The 21999-nt window shown below is 33.7% G+C and overlaps 1 protein-coding gene across 1 annotated transcript in view; it reads left to right on the top strand.

Moving 5' to 3' along the window:
* Nucleotides 1–32: 32 nt before the first annotated feature.
* LRRIQ3 (leucine rich repeats and IQ motif containing 3) overlaps nt 33–21999 on the top strand; it is a 146905-nt gene continuing 124938 nt past the window's right edge. Inside the window, exons 1-3 of the mRNA XM_003921413.4 lie at nt 33–213; nt 16208–16456; nt 17584–17907. Coding sequence (XP_003921462.1) covers nt 16208–16456; nt 17584–17907 — 573 coding nt within the window. The 5' untranslated portion in view covers nt 33–213. The remainder of the gene's footprint in view (nt 214–16207; nt 16457–17583; nt 17908–21999) is intronic.

Genomic DNA, 21999 nt, shown 5'->3' with positions numbered 1-21999 from the left:
GCTGAACCGCCCCTTCCGTGCGTCGCTCCCATAACCACGCCCCCGGAGCGCCTCGGCCGACGCTCGGAAAACCTTGATGGGGTGAAGGTGAATCTTGTCGTGTTTCTCTAGCAATTGTCTCAGGAGCAGATGGCCACCCAGCGATTTGTCTGACTGTGTTGGGCCTGGGCCGCTTGTTTCCAACCCTTAAGGGCCTGCAGCCCAGTAGACCCGGTGAGTGGTTCGGGTTGGGTAACAAAATTGTTAGAACCGACACGCTGAGGAACAATCTAGCTTCCCAACTTCCACATCAAAGGCGACTCGTCCTAACTGGCGGTTTGTTTCAGCCGGGAGCAGCTCCCCAGGAGATCCTGACAGAAGATTTTCTCCATCTTTCCCCTTTCCCACGCCACCCCAGGTCACGTAGAGCCATCTGCCCCCAACCCTGGGTCCTGATACCTATACAGTCTATTTAAAATCTCTGTTCTTTTAAAGAACATTAAGTTTGTGGTTCCTAGAGAGTGAGCCACCCCACCCCTCTGTTTATTCTTAGTAGGGTACCCACGACAATCTCCCAGATAGTGATTTTGGAAATTGTATAAAACTCTATCCGCAACCAGGCTCCAAACATTTTTGGTATTTTGGTTTCTTTTCTGTCATTCTTTTGTATATGCAGATTAATCTAGAATGTTCAATAACATTCTTAGGAATAAGTCAGCCTTATTAGGTGTGTTTTTGGTAGCTATGTAGAGGTGTTCCTGTTGTAGAACACCAAGTTTATTAGTTTTACAGATTGATCACTTCATCTTTACACAGAGGAAAATTGAATCAGAGAGAATAGTGACCTGGTCAAGGTATCACAATTAGTAAGTAATAAAATATTTAAGAAATATATTTCAATCCCAAACCCAGAACTTGTGCTATTTCACCATACCGTTTGGTTTTTTGAGAACTGTGTTTATCAACGTCTTCATTAGGCATGTAGGCATTCAGGGCACCATAAACTCTTGTCATAAATTTACTTAGTTTTTCTTTTCAGATTTGTTATTCAATCCTGTTCTAGTAGTGGAAGCATTTGGGTAAAATGGCAGATTAGATTAGTCTTTTATACCTTTATCATTTAAAACTTTTTATTAATAAAAAACGTACCTTACTGAAGAATATTTAGAAAATACAGAGACTTGAGTGAGTAAGCAAAGGAGAAAGCAGCAAGAGGTCAGAAAGGAACAAGGGGCCACGGAAAAATTTTTGGTTTTCACTCTTGAGGAAAACAAAGCCATTGCAGGGTTATGAAGTGACTTACCTTATGTTTAAAGAGATCACTCAGAGATATGAGAATCGATTATAATGGGAGATGGGGGAAAGACAGAAGCAGGGAGACTTGTTTGGAGGTTACTGCAATAAAGCAGGTGAGAGTTGGTGAAGGGTTGGCCAGGATGGTAGCAGGATGGTGAGAAGTTGGTCAGATTCTGGATATATTGTTTAAGACAAAAACAATAAAATGTGCTGAAGGAATTAATGGGTGAGGAGTGTAAGAGAAAAAGAGAAGTCAAAGATGACTGCCTTGGGATGGATTGGTCATCAGTTGAGATGGGTGGGTTTCTGACTGAGGAAGGTTGGTGGGTAATAGAGTTCAGAATTTGATTTTTGACACGTGGAATAAACAGACATATGTGTATGCAGTGAATATGTAATGGAAGTTTGTGTGTATGTGTCTGTATGCATTATACATGTGAGTCCAGAATTTAGGAGAGAGGTCTGGGCTAGAGATGTGATTTTGAGAATTGTCAGCAAGTAGATAGAATTAATTTTAACGGTTGGACTAGGTGAGGTCCCAAGGGAATGAAGGTCAGCAGAGCCTATATGTTTGGTGTCTGTACATTCTAATAAGGTAGATAAACAAGGAAGAAGTAACCAAATAAAAAATCCAGTGATAACAACCATGAGGAGACAAACAGTGATATGTCAGATTCTATCATATAGAATATTAAATAGAATATTTCTTTTTTCTGGGAAGGTATTATACAGAATATTAAATATAATATTTCTTGGATCTGGGAAGGATGGTCATATAAATGGAATATTATTTTTTCCTCAATGACTATATTATGCAATCAAAATTTGCTGGAAATAAATATACCATATTATCAGCTATGGCTTCTGTTCCCTACATTTCTCAAATTTTCATTAAGATTATTTTTTAAGTAAAAAAATAAAAAACACCATATATATGAGTGAGAGTAAATTTCCTTGGAAGTTGATTGTTAGGGGCAGAGAAAGTCTAGGGATTTTATTTAAGTTCATATTCAATATAATACAATAGTATGATATTATAATGTTTACCATCTTAAGCTACCAGAGTATTATTTTATTAGAGTATTTGCCACACAGTTTTTCCAGATATTTACCAGAATATCATTTTACCAGAGTAAATTATAACAGTCTTTAAGCCCATTAATTCTGTACAAATCAAGCACACAGGAAAAATCTGTTTAGTTTTGGATTCCATGTTTTTAAAAAGACATTGAACATACTAAATTATAATAAATTGAAAAATTATATTCTATGGAGGCATTTGGGCTTTATATTTCTTGGAGGAGAGTAGAGAGTATCTGAAGAACTGCCATTAGGAAGAATGATACAGATTTTTTTTAAAAACAACTTTATTGAAGTACAGGTTTACAACATTTTCATCCCTCCATTAAAATGCCTTCCAACCCAATGCCAGTTACATTTTTTTATTACTACCGGCATAACTACGACTGTTGTGTGGAAATTATAGAGAAGCATGTTTTAATTTCCCCCCTTCTTTATATGAAGGAGTTGAAGCCAAATGAATAGGGTCCTGGATTATATAGTGTGGAGCTCACTGTGCATGCTGTGGTCAAGACAAGCTAAGGCTGTATTTATTTCCAGTGCTAGTACTTCATGGCTCTGTTTAACCACTTGCTTCCTCCTGCTACTCTTCCTGACATACAGAAAAAGCAAAAATTCTCTTTTTACAGTTTGTTTTATTTGAATTTATTTACTTAGCTAGCCTGCTCTCAACTTACTTCTTAAATATATATATTTTTTCTCACCATGCCCTATTGAAGGAACCCTTACACCCCTCAACTTTCTGTAGTGCAGGGAAACATTCTCCCACCCCTGAACTTATATTATACTTCCTTCCTTAGTATTCTGTAGATTTTTTTTCCAAATGGAATTCCCTAGTAGTGTAATCATAATCTACTTTGTCCAAATATCAGCATGAGGTTTCATGGAAGGGAAAGGGACAGAGAGAGGCCAAGTGCTTGAAGAATATAAATTAGTAGATCCAAGAACTAAATTTTAATTAATGTAATTCAATATTTATGACACTTAAGAGAAAGGTATTAATGGCGTAATTTTAGGAGATCCAAAATCTGTTGTGTGAAAGCTAACCAAGGAGTGTTTGGGGCTAGAGGAAATATTTGTTGTGCTAATTTCCTTATTAAGAAGTGATTTCTGTGCAGATTATTTTCTGTGAATATTTTGATTAACTTTGGTTGTTTAATATCCATTTTCTGGCTCATTACCTTTTAGTTTTTTTAGGTTTATGCTTTTGCATTATACAAGTTGGAATAAAAATGGAAGTTGAAAAATGGTGTCTCACAAAAGCTTTTTTTTTCTGAACAGAAGTATATAGCCTTCTAAAATTTAAAAAGCCAATACATTTAAAGAAAAAATAATCATAATTTGTCATTTGCAAGCATAGAGAATATGATGCCATGAAAATATAATGTTTTGAGCTATCAAGGTTATTTATATTAACTCAAATGCACTATATTCTATATTCATTTTCTAGGGCACATGTACTGGTCAGACTGTTCTACTAGACTCTAACCTTCTTATTTTTTTTTTGAAAATATATTTTTTTCTGCAGTATAAAATCATGGCAATTTTAAAATATTTTTAAAGACAGGATTTTTACTTTTAGAGACAACTTGTCACCCAGTTTGGAGTGCAGTGCCAGATCATAGCTCACTCCCGGACTCAAGCATTCTCTTGTCTTGGCCTCCCAAAGTTCTGGGATTACAGCATGAGTCACTGCACTGGCCCATAGCAATTCTTTGTCAAAACAGTATTTACTTAAAAATTTTGTTATCCAAATCGAAAGTATTTTAAAAATAAAATTTCTTTATTTTGTTAATAGACATAAGCTTAATATGTTGCAGACATTCTAAACTAAAAATAATGTTTGTAATCACAATATGTATAAAATATTACTGATTAGTATCCTTACAATTAGATTTTCTAAAAACTGAAACTTTTTATTATTTTTTATGGTTTGATTTTATATGCAGATATTTTAACAGCTGTTGTGATAATTCTGGAACCTAGTATTCAGATTTCCTTTTAATATCATATATAGTTCATGCTTATAAAATACTTTTCTGTAGAACACCAAATCTAATATGTTAATGTATTACTTAAAATAATGATGTATCAGCCTTCCTAGTATCTAAAAGGTTCAGTGAATAAGTGTGAAGTCTAAAGGTAATTGATACACTTAGCAAAGACTTTCTTTGAAAATTTTCTTTTCAATATTTATTTTGTATCACATTTGGAAAGGAAATAGATATACAAAATAAATAGTTTTTACTTCTTAATATTTCATTTAGATATTCATGAGTTATAGCCTTGTATAGTTACACTTAATGTGTTTGCCATCAAAGTTTGGAGTAAAGAGGAAACATAATGTGCATTTTATTTTACAGACATGGTTTATATAATGTGATTAAAATATATGATAATTTAAAAATTAGTACTTTAGTTGATACAAACCAAGGAAAGGCTTATTGATAATGGTGCTGATGTATTATTTTTAACTGCAAAATTGCTTTGAAACTGTAGTTGGAGCCGTGATACTTTCTGTAATACGTTGCTATACTTAATTTGTCTTTGAACATTTTATTATTATTTGAACTTGGCAATTTACAAATGTGTATATATATTTCACAAAATAGTTATAAAATTATCAAAGTGTAAAATGAGTGAAAGTGACTGCATTTCTCTTTTATGTGCATATTTTAAATTTTCATCAAGTGGTAAGAAGTTTTAACTTGGTAGAGGAGAAGATATCAATTGTAGTGTTTTTTCACTCCCCATGGTAGGCAATAGAATTTGGGTCCATAGCTGCAATGATATGATTCAGGAGATATGCTGTGGGGCCTGGTCATTTGGGTTATTCTAGTTTTCAGATTTGCAATATAAATAAATATTGAGAAACAAAACTGAAATGCTGCATGTGGTAGTTTAAAACAAAATATGAAAAATTCCCAACTTTTCCAAAATAATTGGAAAGTTTGACAGAATATGTAGCTGAATAATATGAATAACTGAAACATACTTTATATTCTGAATATAGAATACTAGTTTTTTTAATAAAAACTTATTGCTATAACTTATTAATCATATGTTAATCTTTCTCTTTAATAGGAATAATCAGGTATTATAATGCTCTTTTTTGGAATTTTTAAAAATATTAAGATTGTTTATATACTGGCAAATACATATTGTTGACAGGTGAATATTACTAGAGAAAATAAATATAAATGAACATAGTGTATAGGAAAGACTGCTTATAAGACTAAATTATTTTAGTATTCATATCACATCAACTACAAATTAACCAACTGAGAGGAGTTTAAAATATTGGACACATGTAAAACAAAAATCAGTTAAGAGGAACTGAAAATTATGTTATTAGACATCTGGGATGAAGTTTGGTAATTGAGAGGAATACAAGAATTGGAAAAGTGAAAGATGGGTAAGGGTTGAAAAAAAACTCTTGGGTTCTGTGCTCACTTCTTGGATGACAAGTTCATTCATACTTTAAACTACAACATTATGCAATATACTTTTGTAACAAACCTGTGCATGTACTCCCTGATTCTAAAATAAAAGTTGGAAAAAAGTTAGCTCTGAATGTTCTAGCAGATAAGGAAGAGCTGTATTTTGGAGTAAGATTTATTATTGCATGGTAAAAGTAACCACAGAGGGTATATGGAAAGACCTCCCCATTCTTCACTAAAGATCGGAACTATAGGTTAATGGTTAGATGCTTTGTATTATAGAAGAACCTATGTATAATCTGAGTAAAGTATTTATTTAGTACAGAGACTATAGATATTTATGGAGTCTTCTGGAATGAGATAATGATAAAATATGTGCCCTCCCAGAATATTTGAGACTACAATTAAGAATTATAATTTTTTGAAAACTAACCTACTGTATTTATTACTTACTTTTCTCCTATTTCCTTTGATTAAATTTGCTCTTTATCAAATTCTAGAGATGGCAGCTTAGATGATTGATTTTAAATCTTTATTCTTTTCAAATATATGTATTCAGTGCTGTGAATTTCCTTTTAAGTACTGCTTTTACTACATCCCACAAATTTTGTTAAATTTTACATTTTATTTTTATTAGTTCAAAACATCTTTAAATTTTTATTGACCTATATGTTACTGAGACGTGTGTTCTTTATAAATCTCCCAAGTATTTTGGAATTTTTCAGCTGTTTTTCTGTTATTGATATCTAATTTAATTCCATTGCCATCTGAAATAAGACATTGCATGGCTTTGGTTCTTTTGAATTTGGTAAGGTGTGTTTTATGGCCCAGAATGTGGTCTGTCTTGGTGAATGAGCGTACCATGTTAGCTTGAAAACAATGTGTATTCTGCTGTTGTTGGATGAATTGAAACTAGTTGCTATTATTATTTTGAACAAATTATTCAACTAAGAAAAATAAGGGATTTTGATTTTATCCTCACGTGTTCCTTTCCCAACACTCTTTCTTATAGATATTAGTATCTGACCTATATCATTTTTCTTCTCTCAGAACTTCTTTTAATATTTCATACAGGACTGGTCTACTGACAACAAATTACTTCAATATTTGTCTGACAGAATTTATTTGTATTTCACTTTTTAATTTTGCACAATATGGTATTCTAGGTCAGTGAGTTTTTTTCTCTCAAAACTTCAAATATTTCACTCTACTCTCTTCTGCCTGCATGATTTTTATTAAGTCAAATGGAATTATTATCCTTGATCCTTTATAAGTAATATTTAAAAAAATTATTTGGCTTTTTCCAAGATTTTTTCTTTATCTTTGATTTTCTGAAGTTTGAATGTTAAATGCCTAGGTTTGGGGTTTTTTTATTGTTTGTTTTAGTTTTTTTATTTTATTACATTTGTCTTACTTGGTGTTCTCTGAGTTTCCTGAATCTGTGGCTTAGTGTCTGACATTAGAGTAAATTTTCATTCATTATTGTTTTAAATACTCCTTTTGTTCCTTTTTATTTTTCCTTTTTTGGCGTTTTCACTACACATATGTTATACCTTTACATCCTTCTAAAATATTATTGTTTTTTTTTTCCAGTCTTTTTTTCTCTTTGGTTTTTAGTTTTGAATGTTTTTGTTGACATATCTCAAACTCCAAAATTCTTCTATCAGTCATGTCCAGTCTACTAATGAGCCCTTCAAAGGTATTCTTCATTTCTGTTACAATGTTTTTGGTCTCTAGCATTTCTTTTTTATTCTTTCTTAGAATCTCTCTCTCTCTACTTACATTATCCATCTGTTTTTGTATGTTGCCTACTTTTTCTGTTAGAGCCATTAGTGTATTAATCCTAGTTATTTTCAATTCCCAGTCTGATATTTCCAACATCCCTGCTCCCTGTGTGTCTGTTTCTGATGAGTTTCTGTACTGTCTGTCTGTTGCTTCAATTTTGGGGTCAGCAGTTTACCCTATTACCTTACTTCTTTTGTGTAGCTAAGAAGAGTTGTTGATTTTCAATTTATTCAGCTTTTTAATGTGTTTTTAGGATGGAGTGACTACTCCAAGCTCCTTACATGCCACACTGGAAACTGCAGGTCCCTTGACATACTTTTTGAAGCATAGATTTTATCTTGAATTGTTAATTGAACTAGGCATTCAATTATTTTGTAGTGCTTACTGTCTTAGTCTGTTTTCACACTAAGTGAGTCCATTAAATGTGTGAGTGTGCTGATAAAGACGCACTCAAGAGTGGGTAGTTTATAAAGAAGAAGAGATTTAATGGACTCACTGTTCCACTTGGCTGGGAAGGCCTCACAATCATGGTAGAAGGTGGAAGGCATGTCTTACATGGCGGTAGACAAGAGAGAATGAGAACCAGCAAAAAGGGTTTTCCCTTATAAAACCATCAGCTCTCATGAGACTTATTCACTACCACGAGCACAGTGTGGAGAAAACCACCACTATTATTCAATTATTTCCCACTGTGTCCCTCCCGTAACACATGGAAATTATGGGAGCTACAATTAAGATGAGATTTGGGTGGGGACACAGCTAAACCATATCATTAAGTGCCAGACACTGTTCTAAACCCTTTATGTTGACTCATTTTGTTCTCATATCAATTCTATGTGCTAATGTTATTATTATCTTCATTTTACAGATGAGGGAACTGTGGCACAGGATACATAACTTACTTGAAATCACCAAGCTCAGAACACCTTATATTTTATTTACTTTTTCTGTACCTAGTTTATAAGGTGCTTGAAAAATAAAATGAACTTCTAACCAGTAGAATGTGGCTGAGGGGATGCTTCAGTTGAACCTAAGCTTTAGGAAGGTCAGACAGGTTCTGCTTTTCTGCTTTTGGGAGCCCTGAGTCTAGCATGTAGAAAGTCTGGCTACCTGGGCTGGGTGCGGTGGCTCACGCCTATAATCCCAGCACTTTGGGAGGCCGAGGTGAGTGGATCACTTGAGGCCAGGAGTTTGAGACCAGCTTGACCAACATAGTGAAACTCCATCTCTACTAAAAATAAAAAAATTAGACAGCTGTGATGGCATACACCTGTAGTCCAGCTACTCAGGAAACTGAGGCAGGAGAATCACTTGAATCCAGAAGACAGAGGTTACAACGAACTGAGATTGCACCACTACACTCCAACCTAGGTGACAGAGTGAGACTCTGTCTCAAAAAAAAAAAAAAAAAAAAAGTCTGGCTACCCCATTTCGGACACACATGGATAGATAACATGGAGAGGACAGGTCGAGATAGAGAGGCCTTGAGACAGTATGATAGAAAGACTCGTTCATCTCAGCCTCCCAGCTGAACCTAAGCTTCCAGCAGTTCACTGGAGGAGTGAACTGACTGATGCTTCAACCATTTCAGTTCTCAGTTGGAGAACTGCTTACTTCCACTGAGTCAATACACAAAATCTTCAGAATACCAAAGTGTTGGTTATTTTAAGCCAGTAAATTTTGGAGTGATTTATTACACCTTTTTTGTTGTGGTTTGGAAGAGATTGAGTATTGGTTGTTGAAAATTAAAAATAAAGGAATTTATAATAGATTTCTACCAAAATAAGAGAGACTTTGTCATTTATATTTAGAAGTTGTTTAAGGGTTCCTCTCCTGTAGTTTGCTATTTCTCTGAGGAAAGGAAAAGGTAGACACATTTATGAAACAGACATTTATTGAAATCTGACTAAGTTCTAGGTCAGGACATGTGCAAAAATTTGAGAAAAACTACCTCACCATAAAATAAGTTTTTATGTTCACAGGGTACATATAATTTAGTGGAAATCAGGACTATTAAATAATAACACACACACACATGTGTGTGTGTGTGTCTATATATATGTATATGTATATATATATAAAATACCGCTAAATTGGGGATGTGGGCATGGAATCAGAATCTAAGTAATGACTAGGCAATAATTTGCCAAAGAAGGCTATACTGCAAGAGAAGTGTGACATTCCATTCTAAAGTAGCAGTTTAGCACATTTCATTAAGAAACCAGGGTTCTTAATAGTTTGGATTTTTAAAGTTTTTGCTTTAAGTTCAGGGATACACGTGCAGGTTTGTTACATAGGTAAACTTGTTTCAGTGGAGTTTGTTGTTCAGGTGATTTCGTCACTCAGATGTTAAGCCTAGTACCCATTAGTTATGTTTCCTTATATCTCGCTCCTCCCACTGTCCACCCTCCAGTAGGCCCCAGTGTGTTGTTCTCCTTTATGTGTCCATGTAATTTCATCACCTAGCCTCCACATAAAAGGGAGAAAATGCAGTATGTGGTTTTCTGTTGCTGCATTCGTTTACTAAGGGTAATGTCCTCCAGCTACATCTGTGTTCCTGTAAAGGACATGCCCATGTCTTTTTTTATGGCTGTATACTATCCCGTGGTATACCATATTTTCTTTATCCAGTCTAGCATTGATGGGCATTTAGGTTGATTCCATGTCTTTGCTATTGTGAGTAGTGGTGCAGTGAAATATGTGTACATGTATCTGTATAATAGAACTTTTTTTTTTTTTTTGCTTTAGGTATATACCCAGTAATGATATTACTGGATCAAATGGTATTTCTGCTTTTAGGTCTTTGAGGTATCACCACACTGTCTTCCACAATGGTTCAACTAATTTGCACTCCCACCAACAGTGTATAAGCATTCCTTTTTCTCCACAACCTCACCAGCATCTGTTATTTTTTGACTATTTTGTTTTTGTTTTTAAATTTTTATTTCAATAGTTATTGGGGTCCAGATGGTATTTGATTACATGGATAGGTTCTCTAGCGATGATTTCTGAGACTTGAGTGTACCTGACAGCAAAGCAGTGTACACTGTACCCAGTATGTAGTCTTTTATCCCTCATCACCCTCCCAACCTTCCCCCTTGAGTGCTCAAAGTACATTATATCATTCTCATGCCTTTGCATTCTCATAGCTTAGCTCACACTTATATGTGAGAACTTAATGATACTTGGTTTTCCATTCCTGAGTTACTTCACTTTCGAATAATGGCCTTCCAGGCTCCATCCAAGTTGCTACAAAAGACATTATTTTGTTCCTTTTTATGGCTGCATGGTATTCCATGGTGTGTGTTTGTGTGTGTGTGTGTGTGTAACATTTTCTTCCCCTAATTGGTTGATGGGTACTTAGGTTTGTTCCATATCTTTGCAATTATGAATTGTGCTGCTGCTGCAAACGTGTGTCCCTATGTCTTTTTTTTTTTTTTTTTTTAATATAATGACTTCTTTTCCTTTGGGTAAATACCCAGTAGTGGGATTGCTAGATCAAATGATAGTTCTCCTTTTAGTTCTTTAAGGAATTTCCGTACTATTTTCCACAGGGATTATACTAGTTTACATTCCACCAGCAGTGTAAAGTGTTCCCTTTTTACCACAGCCATGACAGCATCTGTTGTTCTTTGACTTTTTAATTATGGCCATTCTTGCAGGAGTAAGGTTTTAATTTACATTTCCCTGATGATTACTGATTCTTTCTTTCTTTTTTTTTTTCTTAGAATAGTCATTGATTAAAGCTAAAAAGTAGGCAGTTGTACAGAATGGGGGGAAAGGCATTGCATTAAGTAATATCAAAAATTACCTCTAATTTGGATTTAATATGTCCTTAATTACACTAGTTCTTAATTCTTACAATATTTTTTTTCTAATAGACATCTTTTTGATTGAAACTGAAAAGTAAACTATTGTACAGACTAGGAAAAAAAAAAGCATTGATTTAAGTAATATTATGAACATTATCCCAAATTTTGATTTTTGTGACCCAATATTTCATTTCTTCCTCAGAACTAATGTCTTCTTTACAAGAAGTTTTCAACTGAGGCAAGGGTGCCAATCAAAACAATTCCCTTATTATATATTACTCATTTTATGTAGAAAAATGATTGAACATATTTAACAATTTTTTGGGAGGGGACAATGTTATTTTATCAGGTTGGTTACAACAGTATTTGTTAATGTCACAAAGCTACTAAAAAAGTTATTCATCTAATAGCTCAAGTTTGGATGTCTCATATAAGTGTAGAACCTTTCATTTTAGAAAATTATCTAGTATGTCTGCGATTAGTAAGGAAAATAGGAAAAAAACTCTACTTTGGAAGAATAGTTCATTGGTGTGTTCACATGACATATAGACAGCATTAATGCAGAAGATTTAAAAAAATATATCCTGGTGGATTAATCTATAGACATTTATAACTATACTTGATCAGTAACACTGTTGAGAATCCCTAAAAATAAATGCCAGGAAGAAGATAGTATCTTCTTAAAGAAATTTCAAAATAGACTGTTAGAGATGGAATAATCAATGTGAGCAATAAATACTTTGAAATAAAAATACTTATATATTTATATAGCTGTATATTAAATCATTTCTATAATTTTTTGTGTATATATATATTTTTACACATGTATGAATAATTTGTATACTAATGCCATGATTAACAGCATAAAGCCACCTTTAGCTTTATGTAAAGAAATGAGAACTCTGAGGTTCCATGTTGATGGGTGTTTGTTTTTTATTTATTTATTTATTTGTTTGTTTATTGCATTTTAGGTTTGGGGGTACATGTGAAGAACATGCAAGATTGTTACATAGGGACACACATGGCAGTGTGGTTTGCTGCCTTCCTTCCCCTCACCTGTATCTGTCATTTCTCCCCATGCTATCTCTTCCCACCTCCCCACCTCCCCGTCCCTCCCCTATGTCCCCCCAATGGAACCCAGCATGTAGGTCTCCCCTCCCTGTGTCCATGTGTTCTCACTGTTCAACACCCGCCTATGAGTGAGAACATGCGGTGTTTGATTTTCTGCTCTTGTGTCAGTTTGCTGAGAATGATGGTTTCCAGGTTCATCCATGTCCCTACAAAGGACGTGAACTCATCATTTTTGATGGCTGTGTAATATTCCATGGTGTATATGTACCACATTTTCCCTATCCAGTCTATCATCGATGGGCATTTGGGTTGGTTCCAGATCTTTGCTATTGTAAACAGTGCTGCAATGAACATTCGTGTGCATGTGTCCTTATAGTAGAATGATTTATAATCCTTTGGATATATACCCAGTAATGGGATTGCTGGGTCAAATGGGATTTCTATTTTTAGGTCCTTGAGGAATTGCCACACTGTCTTCCACAATGGTTGAATTAATTTACACTCCTACCAAGAGTGTAAAAGTGTTCCTGTTTCTCCACATCCTCTCCAGCATCTGTTGTTTCCAGATTTTTTAATGATCGCCATTCTAACTGGTGTGAGATGGTATCTCAATGTGGTTTTGATTTGCATTTCTCTGATGACCAGTGATGATGAGCATTTTTTCATATGTTTGTTGGCCTCCTGTATGTCTTCTTTTGTAAAGTATCTGTTCATATCCTTCGCCCATTTTTGAATGGGCTTGTTTGTTTTTTTCTTGTAGATCTGTTTTAGTTCTTTGTAAATTCTGGATATCAGCCCCTTGTAAGATGGATAGACTGCAAAAATTTTTTCCCATTCTGTTGGTTGCCGATTCACTCTACTGACTGTTTCTTTTGCCGTGCAGAAGCTGTGGAGTTTGATTAGGTCCCATTTGTCTATTTTGGCTTTTGTTGCCATTGCTTTCGGTGTTTTGGTCATGAAGTCCTTGCCTACGCCTATGTCCTGAATAGTTTTGCCTAGATTTTCTTCTAGGGTTTTTATGGTGTTAGGTCTTATGTTTAAGTCTTTAATCCATCTGGAGTTAATTTTGGTGTAAGGTGTCAGTAAGGGGTCCTGTTTCTGCTTTCTGCACATGGCTAGCCAGTTTTCCCAACACCATTTATTAAACAGGGAATCCTTTCCCCATTGCTTGTTTTTGTCAGGCTTGTTGAAGATTGGATAGTTGTAGATATGTTGTATTTCCTCTGAGGCCTCTGTTCTGTTCTATTGGTCTATATCTCTGTTTTGGTACCAGTACCATGCTGTTTTGGTACCAGTACCATGCTGTTTTGATTACTGTAGGCTTGTAGTATAGTTTGAAGTCCGGTAGTGTGATGCCTCCTGCTTTGTTCTTTTTGCTTAGAATTTACTTGGCTATGCGGGCTCTCTTTTGGTCCCATATGAAGTTTAAGGTGTTTTTTTCCAGTTCTGTGAAGAAGGTCATTGGTAGCTTGATGGGAATAGCATTGAATTTGTAAATTACTTTGGGCAGTATGGCCATTTTCACGATGTTGATTCTTCCTAACCAGGAACATGGAATGTTTCTCCATCTGTTTGTGTCCTCTCTTATTTCGTTGAGCAGTGTCTTGCAGTTCTCCTTGAAGAGGTCCTTTAAGTTCCTTGTTAGTTGTATTCCTAGGTATTTTATTCTCTTTGTGGCAATTGTGAATGGCATTTCGTTCTTGATTTGGCTCTCCTTAAGTCTGTTACTGGTGTATAGGAATGCTCGTGTTTGTTTTTCAAGGATTTTTTTATGCATTTGTGAGGTAAAAAAGAAATGAAAATTAAGAAATGTAAAGGCAAGCCACGTAATGGGAAAAAAATGTTTGCAAAACACATAATTGATAAAGGGTTGGTATACAAAATAATACAAAGAACTCAAACTCAATAATAAGATAATACCACAATAAAAATAAAATGGACAAAAGATCTGAACAGATACCTAACCAAGGAAGATATATATGGCTAATAAACCTATGAAAGATACTTGACATCATTAGGGAATTGTGAATTAAAACAATGAGATACTATTATTGACCTATTAAAATGACAAAAATCAAAACATTGACAACATCAAATACTTGTGAGTTTGTGGAACAATAAAATGTCATATTCATTGCTGGTGGGAGTCCAAATGGTGCAACCACGTTGGAAGACACTAGCAGTTTTTGTTTTTTTTTTTTTATAAAATGAATATATTGTTATGATCCAGCAAACAAACTCTTTGGTATTTAGCCAAGTAAGTTGAAAACTTATATCCACACAAAAACCTGCACATAAAATTTTATAACCGTTTATTCATAATTATATAAAGTTGGAAGCAGCCAAGACATCTTCAATAGGTGAATGGATTAATAAACCAAACCATGTTGCATCCATGCAATGGAATGTTATTCAGTTCTTTAAAAAATGGTTTATTTTTCTAAAGACTTGGAAGAATCTTAAATTTAAGCTTTCTTTAAATGAAGAGAGACTTATGTCTTTTCTATTTTGGAAGTCCAAATGATGGATGCAATGTGGATATTATCCTACATCCCAGCACCAATAGAGCTTGATGAGTTTAATTTATAAAAGTTTATTTATAATCTGTCTATTCCATATCTGGCTTTATATTTGGAAGACTGCTTTACTTGTAGTTGAAGCTAATCTTTTTTAAGGTATTCATCAATCAATTCTTACATTATAGATTACTAGGCCCTTAGCCCAGAAATTCTGATACAGTAGATATCAGATGGGGCCCAATAATCTGCCTTCTAATTAATTCATTGACACTTAGAGTTTGAGAATTATAGTTTAAGGCCTTGGTTATGATATATAAAAAGCCAGTGTCTTGAAAGAGCACAATAGTATATCCAGATAAACTAAATCAGTATAATTCAAATGAGAATAAATGTGAAATTTCATTTTATACTGATTTAGTTTATCTGTACATGGAAGAAATAGATTCTTACAACACATTTCCATATAAACCACTTGAGTTCATACTTTCTCTTCTCATCTATAACCGACTACTTTTTATGAAAGCTGAAATTACTCTTAATAAGTGAAAATTCATATATACGAGAAATACTGTATAAAATTATATAAAAAGCATTGATCCAAATATTTTAGATAAATTTAAGTCATCAAAATTTAAAGCTATTAGAATTCTGCCACATAATTGCTTAATTGAATTGAATGTAAAGATTGTGATGATGAATTTTTTTCTTTAAGATACAAATATCGTTGGTAAAATTTGAAGGCCTCTATAGCACCTTAATTTCATCTGGCTGTAGTGTTCAGCCTCTTTCACAAAGATTGTCACTCTCCTGACTTGTTTAATATTCAGTGTATTTCTTTAACAGTATATTTTAACAAAAATTATCATACAAGTTATACAAGGTATGGTTTGGTTTGTTTGATGTTAGTTGTCTTGTCTAGAAGGGATGATTTTATCTCAGCTTCTTTACTGAATTCTTTATTCTATGAAAAAGGAAGTTTGTCTTCCTCTTGCTAATTAGTTCATTTATTGGTAAGGGAAGTGATAGTATTCTGATTAGCTCTTATTGAAAGTTAGATATTTAAGATATTTTGGGATAGAACATTCTTTAAGAATTAGTTCTTTTTAAATGGGAACTTTAGTAACAATTTTTACTTGCACTATCTCTTGGCAAAATTTTGTTTGTTTTTAGATACATTTTTGAAAGTGGAAAAAAAACCTTCAAAGCAGTATCTCTTCTTTCCTAGATGTTTCATGGAACAATCACAGAAGAGCTAACCAGTCATGAAGAATGGAGTCACTATAATGAAAACATAAGAGAAGATCAAAAAGATTTTGTTTTTGTGAAGTTCAATGGCCTTCATTTAAAGTCTATGGAAAATTTACAATCTTACATCTCTCTTAGAGTATGCATCTTCTCAAACAATTTTCTTACAGATATTCATCCACTTCAGAGTTGTATAAAATTAATCAAACTTGATCTCCATGGAAATCAGGTAAGCAATAGCCATTTCAGATATTTGCATATAAATGAAATTTCAGTTTTATAATAAGTGCTTATATTACCTATCCACAGTATTTCTTTAAGATGATCTTTTAAGTAAAATATGAAGAAAAATTTCACAATAAAAAATAGTAAGATGTATATAAATAGACATTTTAATGTAAATGGAAATATGTAAATAGTGTGTAATTTGATATGTTTCAATTCTTAAATCTATAGTCTGGATTAAGAGTGCTTTGTGACTCCTTCATTTTCCTTATGTAAGAAAAACATTTTAGAAAAGTTTAAAGAGCCAACTTATTATAAAGGAATTTTCATTTAACAAAAAAGTATGATTATGCATTTTACTACATTAATAATAATAAATTGAGTAGTCAACATGCAGTCAGCTTCACAACCTGCATGATATGCTTTGGCTGTGTCCTCACCCAAATTTCATCTTGAATTATAACTCTCATCATTTCCACATCATGGGAGGGACCTGGTGGGAAATAATTTAACCCATGCTGCTGTTCTTGTGATAGTGAGTGAGTTCTCACAAGATCTGATGGTTTTATAAGGGGCTTTTCCTGCTTTGCTTGGCACCTCTCTCTCCTGCTGCCATGTGAAGAAGGACGTGTTTGCTTCCCCTTCTGCCATGATTTTTTCTAGAATCTCCTAAGGTAAGAGGTTTGATTTGGGAAAACTCGCAGTGTTCATCCGGTGTCATGATCTTCGTGAACGTAGCATTGGGGCCCTTGCCAGCACTAGTGAATGGAGTGATGAAAAACTCATAGAAGTATTTCAGCTTTAGGTTGTCCACAATCAATACCTTTTCTTCCTGGTTGTCAATTTTGTATTTGCAACATTCTGAACCATCTGTGATTTTTAATTTTTTTTTTCAAGGAAAAAAATATTTTATTAAAAGTGTGGTGAATAAAAAAATAATAATAATAAATTATCTTAGATGCTCAGTGTAGTATGGTTTTCACTAGGCCAACATTGGATAATTATACTCTATTTGCTTATTAATTAGAAATTTGCTATTAGGGAAATTTTAGATTTGTAATGTCTTACCATTTTTTCTGCTGTTTGAAAAAAGTAATTTTGGAATTTAAAATATTTTTAATAATATTTCAGATAAAGAATCTACCAGATACCAAATTTTGGAGTGGATTGAAGAACCTAAAACTCCTCTATCTTCATGACAATGGGTTTGCAAGGTTAAAGAATATATGTGTATTATCTGCCTGTCCAAGCCTCGTTGCCCTCACTATGTTTGATTGTCCAGTAAGCCTTAAAAAAGGATATAGACATGTTCTTGTTAACAGTATATGGCCTCTCAAAGCACTGGATCATCATGTGATTTCTGATGAAGAAATAATTCAGAATTGGCATCTTCCTGAAAGATTCAAAGCATGTAACCATCGACTTTTCTTTAATTTCTGCCCAGCTTTGAGAAAGGTAATTGGCCTCTTATCTTTAGGGTGTCATTTTAATTAAATGTATAAAAGTGAAATTTTAACTTCTGTTTTTTTTTTTTTTTTTTTTTTTTTTTGAGACGGAGTCTTGCTCTGTTGCCAGGTTGGAGCACCGTGATGCAGTCTCGGCTCACTGCAACCTCCGCCTCCTGGGTTCAAGCAATTCTTCCGCCTCAGCCTCCTGAGTGTCTGGGACTACAAGGCGCTTGCCAAATGCCTGGCTAATTTTTGTATTTTTAGTAGAGACAGGGTTTCGCCATGTTGGCCAGGATGGTCTCGACCTCTTGACCTTGCGATCCACCTGCCTCGGCCTCCCAAGCTTCTGAGTTCTATACCTAAATTATATAAACTCTTTAATGTTTTTGCATTATTTATATAAAATAATATAAACCAGTGAATATATTTGTAATGGCTTCTGAAAATTTATAAAACTTGGTATGCCTGCTACAAAAATAGAATCCTAAAGTGATCAAATTGTAGAGAAACAAATTTTTGTTTTTTAAATTGAAAATATATCTTTACTTTATTCAAGATTTGGTATATGGAAGACTCCGCTGGAAAAGATTTGATATTTTTTTGAGAGCCTTAAAAGACAACTTAAATTATTATTCAAAGAGGCTAAAATATTTAATTCTTACGTAATTAATTTGGTGATTTGGCAAGATAAAACCATCATTTTCTGTTGATTTGTTAGATGTTAGAGGAAGAGATTATGAGAAGTTGATACCTAGTTAATGGTTACGGACTACTTAAGTGGATTTACAAAAATATAAGGAAACATTCTTTGTGACAGGAGTGAATGTTACAACAAATCATTTATGACTTCAAAAGAGAGGATTAAATTAAGTACAAGACATAGTAACAATGTAAGTTGCAGAAAAATGTTTATAATATGTTCTAAAGATAAGTGAAGTCACATATATGTGTGTAGAAAATTTGAGAAAGTATAGAACATCAGTTTGTACAGTGAGTACGTCTAGAAGAATGAACAGTGATTATACATGGAAAAGCTAAAAATTACAGATTTGGAAGAATATTACTGTAGATATATTTTTTAATTAGGAGTGTATTGGTGATTTTTTAATAGTTTTAAAAATTTAGGATTTTGGTAATAATTTTGAAGTCATAGTTTAAAATATAAACAAGATAGTATTTAAGTCTGATGTCTTAACCTGGGCCCTAAATAAAGCATTTTATTTAGGTATTTCAGTTCTGTAGTATGGTATAATCCAAAGTGGCAACATGCATGACCCTTTTAAGGATAATCAAAGTGACTGAGATTCATTTTAGGAAGTAACGGAAAGTTGGGCGATAGACATTGAGAAAGAACTTGGATGAGCTACTAAACAGCTTAGACTTAATGAATATAGTGAAGATTAATTGAAGTTATTTGAGTTGGAAAATCAGAGTAGGTCTGTCATAGTAAGTGCTCTGTGAATAAATGGTATTGACAAAGTTTTTAAAAGATGATCAACCTAACATTTTGCTAGCAGATTAATGGGAGATAGAAGCCAAGTAAGGGCAGGGGGATCAATTACTCTAAGTTCAAAATGATGTGATTAGGATTGATATAGGCAGATACTAGTAATAAAGAAGAAAGAACACAGTGTAGAAGATAGACATGTATTTAGTGAAAGCCAATGTAGTAGGTGCTTTATACATTTTATTTCTTCATTCTTTCACCAGTATATACTGAGTACCTAATACATGAAAGGGACTACTCTGGGACTTGGGGATTCAGTGGTAAATAATACTGACAAAGTTCTTGTCCTCATTAAGACCAAAGGCACAGAGAATAGACAAATCTGGAAACAAAACAACCATAAAATGTCTGCTAGTGTTAATTGCTAAAGAAAAGAAAGTAAGACATTAACACAGACTGAAAGGGGTAGAGATTTGGGCTACATTAGCTAGGGTGGATGGGGAAGGCCTTTTTGAAAAAATATTATTCCTCATTATTTCCTTGGATATGAAAAAGTGTTAGTCTTATTTTATAGGAGAAAAGGAAGCATAGTGAGGTTTAGAAACTTACCCAGTATTGGACAGAAAATGAATTATGAGCTGGGATTTCAACAAGTCTTTCTTCGTTTCACAGTCCTACAGTCAGCATTGCATCACAAATGACAGACAGTACAGAGATTTGAGTGTACTTTTCAAACTGATTAAGTGTGGGAATAGGAGAAGAATGAGTATATGAATATTATGAACTATTAATGAGTATAAAATATGAAAACAAAAATAATGAGCCTTATAAGAGTTTACACAATTATTTTATGTAATTGTTATTCTTTCTTAAGGAGAGCTTAGATGAATTAAATCCAAGCCTGGGTGAATTAAAGAAGCATATGCTCATTTGAAAAGAAACAAATCTATTAGTATAATTAACACTTGTGCCTTATAACACAATAATAATATCCAGAAGGATTTTGTTTAGGCTTAATTGTAACATAAAATGATTTCTAACCTTTATTTTTTGAGTCAGGAAAAAAGGGAAGAAGCATGGGTTCTTCTTTTCTATAGAAATCAAAGTGACTTTACAAATTTGAAGTGCTTAGTTATCTAAAATCATATCTTAGAATGATATATATATATATTTTTTATTGTTTTATATATGTAACTTTTTAAAGATCAGAGTGATCTGGGCAAGAGACCAGTGCTATCAGCCAGTATTGCATTTTATTTACATCTAACAGAAATCCATGTAAAGAAGATTTTATAATGAATATTCTGTTTATCTCCTTAATAAGAAGGAATTTTTCATGACTCAGTGAGAAGCAGGACTCTGATGTAAGCTGCAATGTGAACTTAATGGTTCTCTACTGATGAGAACTGCATCTGACCAGGACTGCTTGGACCTGGTCATCTAAATTCCCTCCTATATTCTTCCTCACTTTTCCAACACCCCTACCCCCATCACCCTGCCACCACTTACACACTTTTACGTAATTACACTCAACACCTTTAACCCCAAGCCACAGGTGGCATCATGAACACAAATGTAGTTAACAAAGAAACATATAGATTTGTGGAAATCACATCTATACTAGAAACTATAATATTCTTATAAAATATTACCTCTGGATAATTCTAGACATAGCGAAGACTTTTTATCAGATACAATGAAGGTGTGTCTGCTAGGGTCTAAATGTGGCCACTCCAAAATTTATATGCTAAAACCTAATCTCCAATATGATGATATTTGGAGATGGAGACTTTTGGAGGTGATTAGGTCATGAGGGTAGAACCCTCATAAATAGGATTCGTGTTCTTTATAAAGAAGGCACAGTTCCATCACGTGAGGACACAGTGGCGAGATACCATCTGTGAACCAGAAAATGGGCCTTAATCAAACACTAAAACTGTCAGTATCTTTATCTTGGACTTTCCAGCCTCCAGAGCTGATAGAAATTTCTGTTGTTTATAAGATACCCAGTATATATATTTTGTAATAGCTACTCAGCTAAACTAGGACAGTACTGAATCAAAAGAAGAAACTAAAGCAGCCTGACTTTAAGCTATTCTTCCTGAAACATATTATAAAATCACAGGAACTAGAGGAAATTCTACAAAACCCTCTATGTTTTCAGGGTGATGACAGAACAAGTGACAGGATCCATTACTACAGAATAGGTTTCATGGAGAGATTCAAGTACAGTCAAGGTTACAATAAATATCAAATGGTATATGGCAGGACTCATCTGAGATAGAGCAGTTAGGAGCTTCAGAAACGAGCTTAGACCACGTAACTGAAAGAGTTGATAAGCTAGATCAAAAATTCAATGAGAAAGCTGACCTTTGACAGAATGGCTTTACCAAACTGCAAATAAATATATGAAATTAGGAGAAATAATATAGACATTCAGGTAATATTTATGAATAGGAAGAAATTACAGTAGAGAAAATAAAAGCCAATAAAGAAGAAGCAATAATCAAGGAAATAATGGAAACAACATCATGAATCTGAATACTGGGCAAAATTCTGTAAGTGAAGCACATATATTTTCTTTAAAAATCTTTGAAGTGCAGTTCCCTAGTCACAGGAAAAAAAATGCAGAAGTATTTATATTTCTGATGA

Source organism: Saimiri boliviensis, chromosome 11 (genome assembly GCF_048565385.1).
Source record: "Saimiri boliviensis isolate mSaiBol1 chromosome 11, mSaiBol1.pri, whole genome shotgun sequence".
NCBI lineage: Eukaryota > Metazoa > Chordata > Mammalia > Primates > Cebidae > Saimiri > Saimiri boliviensis.
The sequence above is the reverse complement of the archived record's forward strand: the minus strand, read 5'-3'. Positions and strand labels throughout refer to the sequence as shown.